Source organism: Epargyreus clarus, unplaced genomic scaffold (assembly GCF_041222505.1).
Source record: "Epargyreus clarus isolate Ecla_fem2 unplaced genomic scaffold, WU_Ecla_fem_2.2 ptg000002l, whole genome shotgun sequence".
Taxonomy (NCBI): Eukaryota; Metazoa; Arthropoda; class Insecta; order Lepidoptera; family Hesperiidae; genus Epargyreus; species Epargyreus clarus.
Window position 1 is genome coordinate 9,113,186 of NW_027332210.1, and position 17,516 is coordinate 9,130,701.

Below are 17,516 nucleotides of genomic sequence, written 5' to 3' on the forward strand. Positions count from 1 at the left end.
AAAGATGGGCACAATATCGCTGCCTCTGGTATAATATATATTTTGCATTAGTCCGAAAATATGTCTGTTTAAATAACGTATTTTTTACAGCCAAGTAATAATAGACATAAATATCATAAAGATTTTTTTTTGGGAGAATAAATGATTAAAACTGTTGAAATGATTACTATTGAATTATTAATAAATTGAGTTATGAAGATACTAAAATAATGAAGTATATTTAAACATCTTGATTAGTAGATTATTAATTGTAACTGTTTTATTTCAATGCCATGAATTTATACATGTAATATTATTTAAAATCATTATTTATATAATTTGGATTCAAAATAATATTACGATAAATGTGTGATATAGTTTCAAATTATAAAGATTTTTCAGTTCTTAAAAAAATTTAATGTCTGCAGTTATTATATAGCGCGCAAAAGTGAAGCCAATGAACTTGTGTGCATGTGTATGTATGCGCTTATGTTATGTTTGTGTAGAACTGCCGTATACAAACACGGCTATACTCACACATTGACATCATTTTCATAGTAGTTTTCGCGGCACTAGCGTTGGTGAACTTATTTTCTTTTTGAACTGTAATAATAAGTGTAAATAATTGTTGTTTGGTGTTTTAATTTTGAGGTAATGAGTGATAGTGATTCTTTGTTTAATTTTGAAGTGTAAAAGCTTAGCAGTTGTTGTTCTTTGGTAGTAATGAATTTGCGATGGCGCGTGGAATGACGGCTGTATTGGGCCCTGCTTCGTATGAGAATAGGACTTTGCTCGGATGTAGTTGAGACGCACAGTGCAAAATTGTAATATTTCGCAACTATACCACCGAATCTATATTAAAACAATATTAAATCTTACTAAATCGGCTCGAGGCGTTTGTGAAAATGAAAATTAAGTTTTCGATACTAGAGTTTGATGCAACACTATGGATACCGCATAATCTATATTGTTTGAGCACAGATTTCAGTCATTCGCGTTCTAGATCTGCGTAGAAAGATTTCGAACCGATTCCGTCATTTTTTTATTCATAAAATTCAATTTTGGAGTTGCAAATACCTGATTTTGTGTGTACAAATCGAATAACCTAGCCAACCCTTAATTCAAAACTTCATTTCGATTTTTTTTGTTTCAGATTGTAGTTGTTTGACGTCTAAAAGGTATAAGAACTGTGTTTTAGACTTTGACACGATGATCCATTGGTATTTTAGCCCAAAAACAGCGAGTTTGTTACGCTTATAAAATACGATTTTTGGTATTACATGCATAGTGGTTAGATCCAAGATTTGTATGAAACCAAAACAAGATGGAGGAATTGGAAGATAACTTGAGTTCGGAAGACATAAAAGATACAGATAGTCCATCTATCAAAATTAGACCCAAAAAGAGGTCCTTAGTCGAACGGGAACTGGAGACTAATTTGACTGAACGGATCACCTCTCCGATTACAAATGGTGATAGTACCAACACAAGTAGGTATGGGAGGGCCCGTCGTTTGAAAACGGAGTCAGAGACAAATGACACAGAAAAAGTTATGCGTACACTCAAATCGCCACCATCTGATAAGTCCACAATCAAATCCCCCGTGTACAAAATGCATGCCTCTAACTCCCCAATACGAGTCGAATCTCCCAGTAAACCGGCCCAATGCAATCTCGACCATCAAATCGAAAGCATTTATAATGAAAACATATCGTTAAGTCGCTTCGGAGATGATAAAAAATATATATCACCTCCTAAAAATTCCCAGAAAGTCTACGTCAGGAAAGACTTGATACAGAGCAAGGAAAAGGAGGAAACCGTGACACTAATAAAGCACATTTATTCCCCTGTTCGAGGCAACCAGAAATCCCACACACATCTAAGTAATGTTTTAGAGAGATCTGAAAGATTCGGCTTAAACAATAACAAACAAAATGGCTATTTTGATAATTCTTCCGTTGTTAAGACTTTAGATTTTGATGGAAATAAAAAGAAAAAGCCTAAAGAAATAGGTGGAGTTATGTCTAAAAGTGATCTTTTTGAGTTGGAAGCTAAATGTGAATACCAGGTCGGTGACTTGGCCTGGGCGAAGATGGGTACCTACCCATTCTGGCCTTGCATTGTGACAAGAGATCCTTACAGTGGCATGTTTGTTAAAAAGAAGTGTAAGTATCTTAGAAAACTATTTTTTGCATTCTGAATAAAATTGCGAATGTATGTATATCTATATTATTTTATTGTTCTAGTATTGTATATATTAAAATGGCATGCTATGTTCATGATGTCTCACTAATCAACTCTTCAAAAACAAGATAAATCTTGTTCTATTTAGAATCAGTTCTGGCCTGGTCTGAAATTAATTAGACCTAGGTTTTATGCTAGAATGCTCTATACTTACCACATTGGATTTCAGTAATGTGATAAGCCTTTTCCTTGTGTGAGCTCATTGCGATTAACTAATAACTAATGCCTATACATATTGCAATTTTTAGTCTTAAAAAATACTGCATTTAAAAACTAAACAATAAAACAATATTTTAGCAGTTCATGTAATAAAAATATCATAGGACAATTTATTTTAATAATAAATTATAACATACTTGTATATTTATTGGTAGTGCTTATTTTGCCATTATAAAGGAAATCGGATTAAAATAAATAACATTTTTAATATTCTTATTTTTAGTTTAATGAGATATTGTTGTATTTATTCTTATATAAAAATAAATGTATCCATATAAATTAAGTAAGGAGTTTGTCAGATAATTTTGCAATATATCTATCTGTTGTTAATTATTTAAAAAAAATTATCAATATATTGACCATACATACATATTTTAAACTGATTATTCTGCGCTTTTTGTATATCAAATGAATATTATATCAAATATATTATGTACATAGGTATCTTATGTTTACTGCTTATGCATGGTATCAAATTATGAAATAAAACTTTTTGTTACTCATGCTGGCTTAAGGGGAAGCTGATGGTAAGTTTAATTGACTATAAATAGAGTTATTTGTCTTAATTGATGTTAGTACACCCAGTTGTTACAGACGCAATACTTTACATTTACTCTGTATTGTATAAGAATTGCCTTCCAACATTTGATTTTAAACATTAGGCTTACGTGTTGTTACGATCCGGTAATAGTATAATAAAAAATATTGTAACTGACAGTCTGTAAGTGCCATCATAGGCTTATATAAATAGATTTTATTACATGTCTCGCCCTACAAATATAACTAACTACTCTTCAAAGCAAGATTTTTTTATTTTTGTTAAAGATGAGAGTAGATTGACTATTTCTTGGCAAGTTTGCTGCATCCTAGGCTGCATCGCACTTAGTATTAGGTACGATAGCAACCAAACATAAGCCTATTGAAAATAGAATAAAAATTAGCGGATATATACAAATTTAAATTATTGTTTGGATAGTAATTGTATCATATAGGTATCAAATTGAATTAACGAAATTTATTTGTAAAATCATAAACAAACGTTCATGATAAGATATGGAATGGTTAAATTTATTTTACTGAAAATGCAGTTATTATAAAATGTATGTCTCATTAAGAGATATGATGAAATGACATAGCTCATTTAATTTAAATTTATCATATAATGTAAGTTAGTAACAGTAATAATATTTTGCCCGGAATAGTCAAGTTAATATGCAACTAAGCATGTTTATGATTCATTCATTAACATTTTAACTTTTCGCAATGTAGTCCTTATAATCTTATAAAAATATAATTATAGAAAATTACTTTACAATGTAAGCTAAAAGTCAAGGTATAACTGGCTTAGCACTGTTGTGTTCTAGTTTGAAATTGCTATGATGGGTTCCATCTTAGTTCTCAGGAATTCTATTTAAAATGGGGAGGCAGTAACTTCCCCTCTCTAATTGATAATAAAGGGTAATGGTATTTGTAATTGGCTTTCATTTCCATGGAATATATTAACAATATCTCTATAAAAAACACACGCGACATACATACATAATTTAGAATTATTAATTGTGCAGTATTTACACATATTTAAATGTCTTCATTAATTTAATAATTAGACCATATCATTAATATTAACATTTTTGTGTATTTTAGTGTTTGGCCGTATAGACCGAGATGTGATACATGTGACTTTCTTCGGAGACAATGGTAGAAGGAGCTGGATTGTGGACAATATGCTCAGGAAGTTCTTGGGACAGCTGGAGTTTGAAACGACCAGGGATAAATTTACTCCGGAGGTATTTTAGAGTCCTAAGTGTAAACAAACATATGTGTACAAACAAATTGATTTTGGGTCTAAAATATTTTACATGTTTTTTAGTCAAAAAATATAAATGTGCCTTTACCCAGCCTTTAGTTTATTGAAAGAACTCATTAATTGACATATGAAATTTTTTTACGCAACAATTAATTGTTTGTATTGATTTTCTTTATCAATACAAATTATGATTATTTTCTATAAACTTTAAATACTTACGAGTATATAATATTGAATAACCTTATTATTAAAATTAATTGAGTACATGCTTTACTTAATGATTTGTGCAATTCTGCATGATTTCTTGCAGTACATAATCTTATATTTGTTGCAGCTTGAAAGCAATATATTTTAAAAACATAGAACAGCTTGTTTTTTGAAACTTTTGCCTTTAAAATTATTTTATTTTCATATTTTTATTTGCGGTCTGTCTATTAGGTAACCTAGAAAATAAAACAATTATAGAAACTTACTAACAATATAACTAATATCTGATTTCAGGCAAGAAAGAAAGATCCAAAATGTGCAGCATTCTTTGTTTCTGAGAGAAAATTGACACAATGGAGAGTTTCTGTGGAAGAAGCAGAAACGTTGCTAAGAGAACCTAAGAGATTGAGAATTGACATGCTAAATGACATGCTGAACAAAACTCGAACAGTTAAAACTACTCCTAAGGGAAGTAGGAAGATTTCTAGAACAGACAGTGATGTGTCACTTAGCGAGAGTTTGTATGACACTCTGTTCTCTGAAGATGATTCCAAAACGAATGACTTGGAACGCTCCAAAAGTAAAACGAGAAATAAGTCGTTAGATGTATCAGAAGTAGTTACCGCATGCCTTGATAATATGGCTGCCAAAACAGGTATAACAAAAATACAGAAACAATCGCACATGGACAGATGGTTGCAAAAGGCTAAATCGAAAACACCAGAAAAATCTCAATTTAAATCTCAAAGCAGTAAGACGCAAGACAGATATAAGAATAAAAGTAAGAAAGTAAAGAAGGAACATGATTTAACAAAGCCATTTCGATTTACAACATCTGATAATGAATCTTTGAGTGAAACTGATAAGTTGCAATCGCATCAAAATGAACACGATTATAGTAGTCAGTATGCAAATGATATTACAATTGAAGTATCAAATGAACCTGGAAGTGATACAAATTTAGGTAACGGTTCTGATTTCATTACTAAGGTGGAAAGCCTTAATGACGTGTTAAATACTCATGATGAAGTAGTAATGATGAGTGATGACTACATAGTAAGTGAAGAGGTAATTGCTTCTGATGATGTTATTGTAGAGTCCGATGGAAATAACGTTGACTTACAAACAGTACAAGATGATGCTGTTAGTAACATAACAATTAGTTCTGCAGAAAGTAAAAATTTGGATGATAATGATTTATCTATGAATGCTTCAGACAGCCAGTTAACGTTTAAAGCGAATGATTTAATTGACGACGCAACTACTATCAGCTCTACAATTAGTACGAATTTTGAGTGTAATATTGTAGTTCCTTTAAATGATTCAGAAAATCGTAAAAATAGCATATCTGACTCCGTGGAAGAACCAAGTCATGTAATATTGGAAGATAATTCTGATGTAAATTCTGCAAAAACATTAAACAGTTCAAAAACGAATGGTCATGATGAAGAGACTAACGATAAAGACTGTTTTGACCAAGAATCTGCAATGGATTATGAAGAAGTAAACAAAGTTGTTTCAGATGAAGATGGAAGCGAAATAAGTATGGGATGGCCCCCAAACACTGTTCATGACGTAACAAACGATGAAGATCAAGAAAAACAAGACGTAAATATTGTAAAACAAATTCTAAGTGATAAATTAGTTGGTAATACTGTTGACTCTGATAAGACTGATTTTATAAATGATATGAATGAAATGTCTATTGATGAAAATATTACTATGAATGATGATTCTGATTTAACAATTCCAGAAACCAACGGATCCACAAACAGAACCAGTATAAATGACGATAGTAATAACGTAAGTGATGATGTAGAAAGTAAGACTTCAATACATACAGATAACGAAGAGTCAAAAATGTTAGAAGATAATAGTAGCACAGATAGCTCTCAATATAATGTTACCAATAATATGTATAATAAGGAAATGTTTAATATTAATAAGACATTAGTTGCTTCTGTAAATAATATTAGCGCTGATATATTCTACGGAGATAATACTCAAGAAACAGACAGTTTGAAAACAGATACATCGGACAATGAATCTGTGATGTCAAGTAAATTTAAATCTAAGAATAACACTGGGTTAGTAATAAATGGTTATATGCATAATAAAGATGACTTAGAAACTGACTCAGTGACAAGAAATAGTGATTCCTATTCATCTTCGGAGGATGATGACAGAAGTTCTAATTCAACCCCAGTAAATGTGAATAATTTTAATGATTTTTCTAATATTAATAAATGTAAAAGTACACTTATACAAACAGTTCGTAAAAACTTGAATTTACGAAATGTATCTGATAACGACGAAGAAATCATTTCAAGTAAAAAAGTTGTAAATACAATTCATGTACATGACACACTTGAAGATGATGTTAGTGCACATGATGACGTCAATACAGATGGTACTAGTCAACATACTACTGAAGAAAGCGAACGATGTTCAACAGAATCTAATAATACATGTGACTCAGACAAAAGTGTGTATAGTGATGATCAAACTGAAACCACAGAAACTACGGACACTATGGACGTAGACGAATCTACTTATGATTCTATTATACCAAACGGTTATCACGAACCTAGTAAAGAGGGCGTTGAAATTGAGTCCATTGATATAAATAAAATAACTTCCCATGTAGATCTTAGTAAAGAAAGAGCAATTATGAATGGCGATGAATTACGATTAACGCCAAGTGGTTTGGAAATTATTAAAGAAAATAGCAATAAAAAAGAAGAAGTAATTACTATTAATAATGTTATAAAAGAAAAAGATGAAGATACAGCATCCATTATTTCTACTGACAGTGAAGTTTCTTTGAGTAAACGTAGAATGCGTTGGAAGGGCGAAAAGCAAAGTGTTACTGAGAAAAAGTCTAATGTGATTAATCGTATGGAAGAGCCTGAATTTCTGAAGTATTTAGAGCTTAAACAGGATGCCATATACGATGAACATCCAGAATTAAGCCAAGATGAAATCACTACATATCTATACAATACTTGGTTGTATGAAGAGAGCCTAAAAACAGATAGAAAGAAAACAGATGACATGGAATCCGCAAACATGGTGAAAGGTTTGCAATCAGAAAGTGTGACGCAGCCTAAGAAAGTAAGGAAGCGAATTAAGGTTGAAAAAGAAAAAGATTATGAACCAGTGAAAGACGCAGAGATTGTGCCTAAACAGAAACCAAAACGGAGAACTGTAAGACCTTCTTACAATGAAGAATATTCAGATGTTGAAGAAGATCTCGAAGTGTTCCCTATTTTCAAACCAATGCGAAAGGAATTAAAAGTACTTGTGTCGAATATTGAAGGAGGATCGGAAAATGGCGAAGTTTTAGAGACAATCGAAGTCGAAGAAGGTGAAGAAGAAATAGATGAAATTGAAGAGTATTTCGCACAGTTAGCAGAACCGAAACCGAACGTGTTCAAAGGGTTGCTAAGGGAGAAAGTTTGCGAAATATGCGAGAGAACAGGCAACCTTGTGAAGTGTAAGGGCTGTAGTTGCATGTTCCATGTCGATTGTGTCAAGAAAGAGACAGATGTAATCGAAGTGCAAATACCGATGAAGGGTAGAAAGAAAAAGAAAAAGTTTAAAGGTCGTAAATCGAAGTCTGATGACGGCTTAGACGAAAGCAGTGATGCGAATGTATCCGAAGAAATGGCGAGTACATCGACCGATAATATAGAACCCGAATCTCACATAGTCGCTGATGCAGACGATTTTGAAGCCCAATTAGCAATAAAAATGAAAGAATTACTCGCGGAAACTGATAACGTTGAATACGATTCGTTATCAAGCGACGACGAACTTGACTGGAGCGACACTGAAGCCGGTAAATGTGAGGTCATCGACATAAAACTGAAAACGAAAAAGGACGAACTTATCGACTATTCGGATTTCAAATGTAACAATTGCCAGAAATACGACGTACCGATATGCTTCGTGTGTCGTAACGCGGAGTCCCCGAAGAACAACGCATTGCACCGACAACGCTGTCAAGTGCCACAGTGCAATAAATACTACCATTTAGAGTGCTTAGAACATTGGCCCCAAACGCAGTTTAATTCGGGCGAATGTGCGAGGTATAATAAAAAGATAAATGAGTACTTCGAAGCGTTATCGTGCCCGAGACATGTGTGTCATACGTGTGTGTCAGATGACCCCAGAGGATGTAAGACGAGGTTCAGTGGGGATAAGCTGGCTAGATGTGTGAGATGTCCGGCTACGTACCATTCGTTTACGAAGTGCCTTCCAGCTGGAACGCAGATATTGACCGGCTCGCATATTATTTGTCCGAGACATTATGAGCATAGGTGAGTGATTGTTTTTTGTTACTAGTAGAAGGTAGACTCCGCGCCAAATTTCTAGTCCGCTCTGAATATAGAAACTAGTCGCGTCGCAGTAGTAAATTGTAGATATTAGTGTGACAAAGACTGCGCGGGACTCCCCCGGCACCCTCCGCTTACCCTTATTATTGCTATGGAGTATATGCTTATAGCTACTTCAGAGCGGACGAGAAGTTTGGCGCGGAGTATAATATTTTAAGTAGTAGTCGAGCGTTTAGTCAAATCAACGAATAAACTGTCTAAATCCATTATTAATCAAAAGAAAAGTAAAGTATGGGAAAACTTTTTGAAATTTGCAGCCTAAGTAGGCTAACGAAAAGTTAATTTATTATTATTCCTCTCCTGTAAAGTTTGGTATATTCAACTTAATACCATTATTTGGGGGTAGTCAGTCAGGTACAAACACATGTTTGTAACTGTGTTGAAAAACATTGATTGGGAACAAAACAAAAATATTGTTCTCGTCATCGTCAACTCATTACTGTCCATCTTGTATTAACTAACATAATTTATTCAATGAAATAAAACCCTTATTGACTAATCCGTTACTCTTTGTCCACAGGCCAGGCAAAGTACCCTGTCACGTGAATACAGGCTGGTGTTTTATATGCGCTTTGGGAGGTACCCTCATCTGTTGTGAATACTGCCCGACCTCCTTCCACGCTGAGTGCCTTAATATTAAGCCGCCTGAAGGTATTTTAGATTGAACTTTAAATTGTTTTTTTTTGAAAATGTATTGTATAGTGACCGGCATGAGTCGTGAGCACAACTGACAGCTGCGCAGTAGTTAATGTTTCGGTCTCTTTGGCGGAATGAAGAAGCCATGGGGGCAGGGCGGGGTGCCGAGCTGCACGCGATTGGTTCCTCAGTCAATGCACATCGTCTATTGGAGGCTCGCGTGTCATTCGGTTCATGTTCATTCGTGCCAAAAGTGTACATGCGCGAGCTTACCCCCACTACTGCCCACCTGTGCTCACGACTCGTGCCGGGTATTATACACGAATTATTTATTTGCAATACATTCTACTGAATTGTGGAATGTCTATTTTGGTCATTTTACTGACCTAGGTTACAACCTATATACGATACGACATATATTACGATATAGCTTAGAAACTATCGGCTATAATCGGCTACTTTCGTATGTGCCGAATGTCGTTTTACACGGTATCTATAATGAGTTGTTACAACATATTTTTTGTTATGAAAATCTCAATTATATTTTTCTTAAATACCATGTTTACAACTCTATATTATTTGGTCAATGTGAACTAAAATTAAAAGCTAAAAATTACGTTTTATTACCTTAATAAATTATTGTAATTTTTTGCTTACAGGTGGTTATATGTGTGAAGATTGTGAAACAGGCAGGTTGCCTTTATATGGAGAAATGGTGTGGGTGAAACTTGGGCACTATAGGTAAATATTACGCATGAATCCTCTCAGTAAATCATAATCAAATTAAGGCAATTACATTTTTGTATCCCTTCGACAATCGCTTTTAGAAAATTTTATTATTATAATCACTTTGATCACTAGTTTTATTAGTGATCGAAGTATAATCAGCCTACTAAAACTTTAGCTGTTGAAAACATAATATGTTTATGTAGTGTCATGTACACTTTTTTGAAAGTAATTTTACTTACACTCAAGTTGATAAAATTTATAATATACGTTTAAGTTGTGAGAAACGAGTGAGTACGTGTAAGAAATGTACGTTTAAGTTGTGTTAGTCAGTAACACAACTTAAACGTACATTTCTTTAATTCGTCCCCTAATTGAGGTATACTAGGAGTTAAAAGTTGTATAACTTAATGAGCACAGGGTTTTTAAAGTCCATCCCCTAATTGAGATGAATAAGAGATGAAAACTAATTGTAAGATAGTAGTATTTATACTATAATTTACTACTATTATTTTCTTCGTCAGATGGTGGCCAGGAATAATCCTACATCCTTGTGAGATACCAGAAAACCTTTTAGCGGTGAAGCATTCCCCCGGCGAATTTGTGGTTCGATTCTTTGGCCAATATGACCATTATTGGGTCAACAGGGGGCGAGTGTTTCCTTTCCAAGAAGGTATGCACAGTTTTGTTTTTATGTCTATCAAAAACACTATAGATATATTTGTGATAAAAATGAGGTACATCTTTAAATAAAATAATTTTGAAGGTACCACCGCCACACCTATTTCACTATATAACAGCAGTGTTAGGCACTGCTGTGTTCCGGTTTGAAGGGTGTGGTAAGGGAGACAGACTTTTCCGAGGCGTTCCGGCTTAGTCCTCAGGGGTAGCGGCGCATCTGTGGCCGATCTCAGGTAGGAATATCTAATCCTATCTGGGGTTGATTACAGATGTCCATGGGCGGCAGTAGCCACTTACCATCAGGTGGACTGTATGATCGTCTGCTACTCCTATATTATAAAAAAAATGTAATTTCTATGGATTGATTAAAAATCATTTAAAAATGTAATTTCATTTAAATTTAATTAATTTAAATGTCGTCAATTTTTTTTAATTGGTTTGGCGTATGCTTGCTTCTGTTTCTATATTACACATTGTTTTTATTATTTCGGAATGTAACAGGTGATTCAGGCAAAGTGTCAAGTCAGAAGTCGAAGATCGATGCAGCGTTCACAATGGCAATGGAACATGCACAGAGGGCTTGTGAAATACTCAAAAGTAAGTAAATATTTAATTATTTTAGTGAAATTTCCATAGATATCTTAATTTTCGAGATTACCAAGATAAGCTCAGTCAGAAAAAATAATCGATATATTTTATTCTACTAATAATCATAGACTAGTACAGTTTGCGTAAAACTGCTAGCTTTATGCAGAGAAGGGTAGCGGCGCATTTGTGGCCGACCTCATGTTGGGATCTAATCTTATCTAGAGTTGATTGCCGATGTCCATGGGTTGCAGTAACTTACCTTTAGGTGGACTGCACGCTCGTCTGCTATTATATTATAAAAAAAATATTAAGCACGCGTGCATGCGAGTGCAGTGTCATGTACTCCTGTGCATTCGAAAATTGATATTAAAAGACTTGACGAGATGACGCCATCTAGTGGAAACTTAACATACTAATTTGTAATTTCTAATGTGCGTATTAACATTAACTATCCCTCACTCCAAAGGTGCAGCACCAAACGAAGAAGAGTCTTCCGACATCGCGTCCTCCCTCCTACCGCCCCACTACGTGAAACTTCGTGCGAACAAGCCCTGCGGTGCGTTAGTCAACCGTCGTCCAGATGAAGAGAGCTCGCTGACGCAGTGCGAATGTTCCCCGGATGATGAGTGCCCGTGTGGGCCGTACTCCCACTGTCTTAATAGGTGAGTGGCTGACAGTGCTGCCAGTGCTTCGAAATCCTCCTTAAAAACAGCAAAAATCAATAAACTTCATATTTGATAAAAGTTTTGTGTAGACGAATTAAAGGTCGCTTTCAGCGAACACATGCGTATTTATTCGCGGAAAGAAAATGGTCCCTACGACCATACAAATTTGAACGATACTTGAGGCAATTAAATATGATGATGATAGAAATTTACCACCGAAAACATATCTGTAACAGGGTGTTAAGCGCTGCTGTATTTTAGTTTCAAAAATGTAAGACAAAGAGTTGCACAATGGGTCCAAACGTTTTCATCTTAAAAAAAATATATATTTAACTTAACGATAAGACAGGCGGGCTACCCGGTGGAAAGCAATAAAACATTCCATCTTGAGGTGAAACTCTCAATCGTGTGTAATGAAGGTTAAAATAAAAAAAAAAGACAACTGGTGTCCCCCAAGGTAGTGTCGTAGGACCTCTTTTGTTTCACATTACTTTCATGAATAATTCATTATTTGTCTTTTATGTTATTGTTAAATTTGTTAACATTTTTACTCAGGATGCTACTAACGGAATGCGGTCCAACCTGCCGTGCGGGCGAGAGATGCAACAACCGTGCGTTTGAAAAGCGATTGTACCCCAAACTGGTGCCGTATAGAACGCCTCATAGGGGTTGGGGGTTGAAGACATTGGAGGATATTAAAGCCGGTTTGTATGATACACTTACATAAAATAACTGAGTTTGGACCATATACGTATTTTGAATAATTTTGTGTCTGCAAATTTAGTTTTTCACTGACTCGATCTAGAAAATATTTCATTAAATGTACCTCATAATTTACTTTGACATATAGACTTGCCAACATAACCGGGAAGATAAGATGTAATTCATACGAACAAGTTCTGTATGAAGAATAATCATGTGTTAATAACATGAATTATGCCTAATGTTTCTAATACTATGCCTGGATGTGGGTCTCTCCCGACAGCAACTTTGTTTATAGTTGATTAACTTGATCAGCCATGAACCTATTTGGCTATTCACCTTCTATGATAACCAGAACATCCCAGCATTGATTTTAGTCAAACTTTGGGAACCTGTGTAGGCTTATGTACCTAGACATCTACCTGTTGATTTGAACTTGAAGTAGCTACACTTACAATTGGCTGAACAAGATAAATAAATTTGAAGATTTTTTAATAAATTTCCAGGCCAATTCGTGATAGAGTATGTGGGTGAGCTGATAGACGAAGAAGAATTCCAGCGCAGAATGAGAAGGAAACACGAGATTCGGGACGAGAACTTCTACTTCCTCACGTTGGATAAGGAGAGGATGATTGATGCTGGCCCTAAAGGGAACTTGGCTAGGTAATTTTGTGATATGTGTCTTTTACTATAGGGCTACTAGTTTTTGCCCGCGGCTTCGCCCGCGTTTAAAAGAAAATAATATAACATACTAACATACATAAAACTGAAAATTCGTACCTTCAACTTTGCTAAAGATCATCACTTGATCAAATGCATATAACATTTTAATAATATGGAGTAGCAGATTGCATACTCAGCCCACCTGATGGTAAGTGGCTACTGCCGTCCATGGACAGCTGTAATCGACTCCAGATAGGATTAGATATTCGTACCAGAGGTTGGCCACAGATGCGCCGCTATTAAAATCAATTAAGATTTAATTGAAAATGATTTTTCCTCAGGTTCATGAACCACTGTTGCGAACCAAACTGCGAAACTCAGAAATGGACGGTGTTGGGCGATGTGCGAGTTGGTCTGTTCGCGCTTTACGACATTCCGGCTGTAAGCATTTTTTTGTACTTTATTTTATTTTTCTTATAGTCCGCGCCAAACTGCTAGTCCGCTCTGAGGTTGTTGCGCGCGAGTGTTGTCAGAGAGCCAACGTAGTTGAACACAACTACAAGTATACAGGGTAAAATAAATCCTAAAAACGGCGGGAACTTATTTGCCAACCTTTTACTTTCTCATACTAAGCCGTATGTGATGGTCACAACATTGAAGAATTAATTGATTAACCCACAAATTCTACAATATACCTTTAACTTATACTTTAATACATTTCAACCTTATGTATAGTCTTAAAGAATTATACATAAGTCATATGTTATGTGTAATCCTTAAGGATTAGTATGCTAATGTATGAAAAAAATATGTATTTTCTTCAAAATTTTCCTTTTCCTTTAATTTGTCACATTACATTACAACATTACTTTCCAGAATTTGATCCTTATAAGCAACACTATCAGATAGTAGTATAATATATCGGATGTATTTTTTTTTTTTCAAAATGATCTCGTTCGATTTCCGGCTAGGGAAAAAGTTATTTTAAAAAAGTAGTGTTGCACTTTTAGTTTTTATCAAAATCGGCGTCGTAACTCCTTTCAGCATTTTTCGCTAATCCTTATAGTTTCGGATTTGTCCCTGAAGGCCCGTTTGAAAAAATTCACCCTGAATACTCCGTAAGGGCACACTAACTGTGGGCTGCGGAGGGTGCTGGGGGCCCACACTATCTTTGTCCCGTCAATAACTACAATTTGCTGTTGCGACGCGACACATTTCTATATTCAGAGCGGACTAGCAGTTTGGCGCGGACTATACGATATTACTATCAATATACTTTCTTGTCTGTTTATCTGTCTTCTCTCCTTTGCCCCCATCTATCTGTATCTCGGTGTTTCACTTAATTATTTCTTGATAGTAACCATTGTCTTAATACAATATAAATAGATTTTTAAACCCTTAACTATTTTTTTTTACAGAATAGTGAAGTGACATTCAACTACAACTTGGAGAGTGCGGGCATAGAGAAGAAAAGATGTTTGTGTGGGGCAAAGCGATGCTCCGGTTATATTGGAGCTAAACCCAAGCAGGTGAGAAGATTATTTATGTAATAAATTAATTATTAATTATTCACATATTTTTGGAATAAAATGTTATGTGATATCTGTTGTTCAAATGTGGGTTCGATCTGTTCAGTCATTTTTAAATAATACATGCAAAGAGTTCAGTTTGAAGCGAATTATTGGATTCTGCAAAAAATGTAGTTAAATCAAAAAGTTCTAGGTAGAACTAAAAACATTCTAATTTTTATCGCACGTCTCATAATGTTGTACTACTGTATTAAATATATACAAACCTAAGGAAGTTCTTTTTTTACAAGTGCCACATATCTTCATATCACCTTTACACCTTATTATATACCTTTTCTTTTTTTTTGCAGGCCGATCAACCAAAGAAAAACAAGTTAGCAGCGAAACGGACATACAAGAAGCGAAAAATCGAAGACTCACCTTCAACAAGCAAAATAAAACCCAAATCGAAACTAGGAAGACCACCGAAGCCAAAAGAGTTGTCAGAAATAGAGAAAGATCTGTTAATAATAAAAAACGCTACGAATGGGATCTCTAGCGACTCAGATTGTAGTGGCCGGCTAAGTAGTATAGAAAGTGTTAAAGATCTGAAAGCTTCTAAGAGAAAACGAGGTGGAATGTCCACTGAAGAAGCAATAAGTAATAGTAACTCACCCACTACGAAAAAGATTAAACTTACTGAGGAGAAAACAATAGAAGTCGGCGATTAAGCGATATTACGGGTTGCTTACTTTAAACAGGAGGATAATAGAGTTGCAGTTATTTTGAAATTGGTCGGGTAATGCAAGATTTATAGTACTTTTCAAATTGGTTGGATAATGCAAGATTGTTTTTTAATTTGGTCGGATAATACAAGGTTACATACACACGTTAATGATGGCACATCAATATTAAGTTATTATTTTAGTTGTCATTGTGTGTGTTATTGCCTTTATAGCTTGTAGCAGGCTACATTTGCAGTAATTTAGCAGCAGTTTTGAGTGCAGTTTAAGTACAGATGAACTGCTTTATTTTAGTTAATACAGATCGACTGCACTTCCCTTCGCAGGAAAATTAGTTCTCCAAAAAAGAAAATCATGTATCATGAGTACCCGTTAAAATGTATAAATTCCGCGATTATATTAGTTTAAAATCATTTGTTGACTTTTTTGTTTTGTTTAATCAAATTACATTAAATACGTTCGAGCAATCTATATTATATCATTGTAGATAAAATCTATTATAAAAATCGTTTAGTATTTTTAAGACAGTAAGAAAACGCGCGAGTACGTGGTAAAAGCAATAAATTGTTCAAAACAGATACACCAATTGTATTATAAATATCAGATAGTGTTAAAATTTCTTGTATTTTGTGCCTTTTTGTGGTCAACTACTTTGCTGAGTTCAAAGGTAAAAGCAATAAGTTATTCAAAAAACATACACAAATTGTATAATAAATATCAGATAGTGTTAAAATTTCTTGTATTTTGTGCCTTTTTGTGGTCAACTACTTTGCTGGGTTCAAAGATAAAAGCAATAAGTTATTCAAAAAACATACACAAATTGTATAATAAATATCAGATAGTGTTAAAATTTCTTGTATTTTGTGCCTTTTTGTAGTCAACTACTTTGCTGGGTACAAAGATTTGACAGAAACTGTCAGCTGACATTTCAACTGCATCCTCGTTTGCTTATTGAGCTGTCAGAGTGTAAATAGTTATCAAGCATGACAGTTGTGAACAGTTAAAAGTATAATGTTCTTGTTAGAGCTACTATATTTTTTATAGTTAGACTGTAGCTCTGTCACAACTTTTTCTATTGTATAATAGTAATTTACACTACGATTACAGATGTCCACGGGGGCACTTACCAATAGAAGTGCATGTTAGTTTGCTACTCCAGTTATATAATAAAAGTTTAATACTTTTTGCTGTAAAATACCATGCTTTTCTATTCAATATGGTAAAGTTGAATTTTATGCAAAATAATAAGCTCTGACAACACTGTAAGTTTTGTAAAATATTGATCTTAGTGTAACTTGTTTCAATACATACTGCATTCCGAAATGGCATTCGTTGTAACTTCGGATTTCAATCTGTTTTAAAACAAGTTATATACATACTCTCATATAATATACAGAAGACTCATACTGGTAATATAAATAAGATAGACTTAGTTTATTAACTTTTAATGCGTATAACACCAATAATATAGGAACTGTTTGTAAGTACGGCAACCCATCTTTTATAAGGGAACAAAATATGTTATTGACGCATCATAAATGTTGACAGAATTATGGATTTTATTTACGTAATGTACATATTTTAGATTTTAGTACGCTTGTCATAGTTATCAACGGGCGTTTAAATAAATGCATATTCAAACTTGATTGGTTTTATTATTAACCCTACTAATCTATGATTAACCCTCATATTTTTTTATAAAATGCTTATTCTTTGTGCCTGTATATGGGTGCTTAAAATGTCAATATACT

The 17,516-nt window shown here is 34.1% G+C and overlaps 1 protein-coding gene across 2 annotated transcripts; it reads left to right on the plus strand.

Annotated features, from left to right (window-relative positions):
- Positions 1-481: 481 nt before the first annotated feature.
- On the plus strand, positions 482-17,411 carry LOC140747440 (uncharacterized). Of its 2 annotated transcripts, XM_073079907.1 has the most exons (15): positions 482-630; positions 1,133-2,144; positions 4,087-4,229; positions 4,751-6,104; positions 6,210-8,778; positions 9,374-9,504; positions 10,149-10,230; positions 10,740-10,888; positions 11,398-11,493; positions 11,951-12,146; positions 12,705-12,853; positions 13,358-13,514; positions 13,856-13,955; positions 14,933-15,043; positions 15,394-17,411. In XM_073079907.1, exons 2-15 carry the CDS (start codon positions 1,304-1,306, stop codon positions 15,751-15,753), a joined length of 6,438 nt encoding a protein of 2,145 aa, XP_072936008.1. In that variant the 5' UTR covers positions 482-630; positions 1,133-1,303; the 3' UTR covers positions 15,754-17,411. The 2 variants fall into 2 exon arrangements, with proteins under 2 accessions (XP_072936008.1, XP_072936000.1); XM_073079899.1 differs by having other exon boundaries at positions 4,751-8,778.
- The last annotated feature ends 105 nt before the right edge of the window (positions 17,412-17,516 follow it).

Excerpts from the sequence above, each read along its gene's own strand:
- LOC140747440 (XM_073079899.1), top strand. The coding sequence starts at position 1,304 with ATGGAGGAATTGGAAGATAACTTGAGTTCGGAAGACATAAAAGATACA. Across the intron at positions 12,854-13,357 it reads ATTGGAGGATATTAAAGCCG|GCCAATTCGTGATAGAGTAT; the intron begins GTTTGTATGATA and ends ATAAATTTCCAG. Across the intron at positions 13,956-14,932 it reads CGCTTTACGACATTCCGGCT|AATAGTGAAGTGACATTCAA; the intron begins GTAAGCATTTTT and ends TTTTTTTTACAG.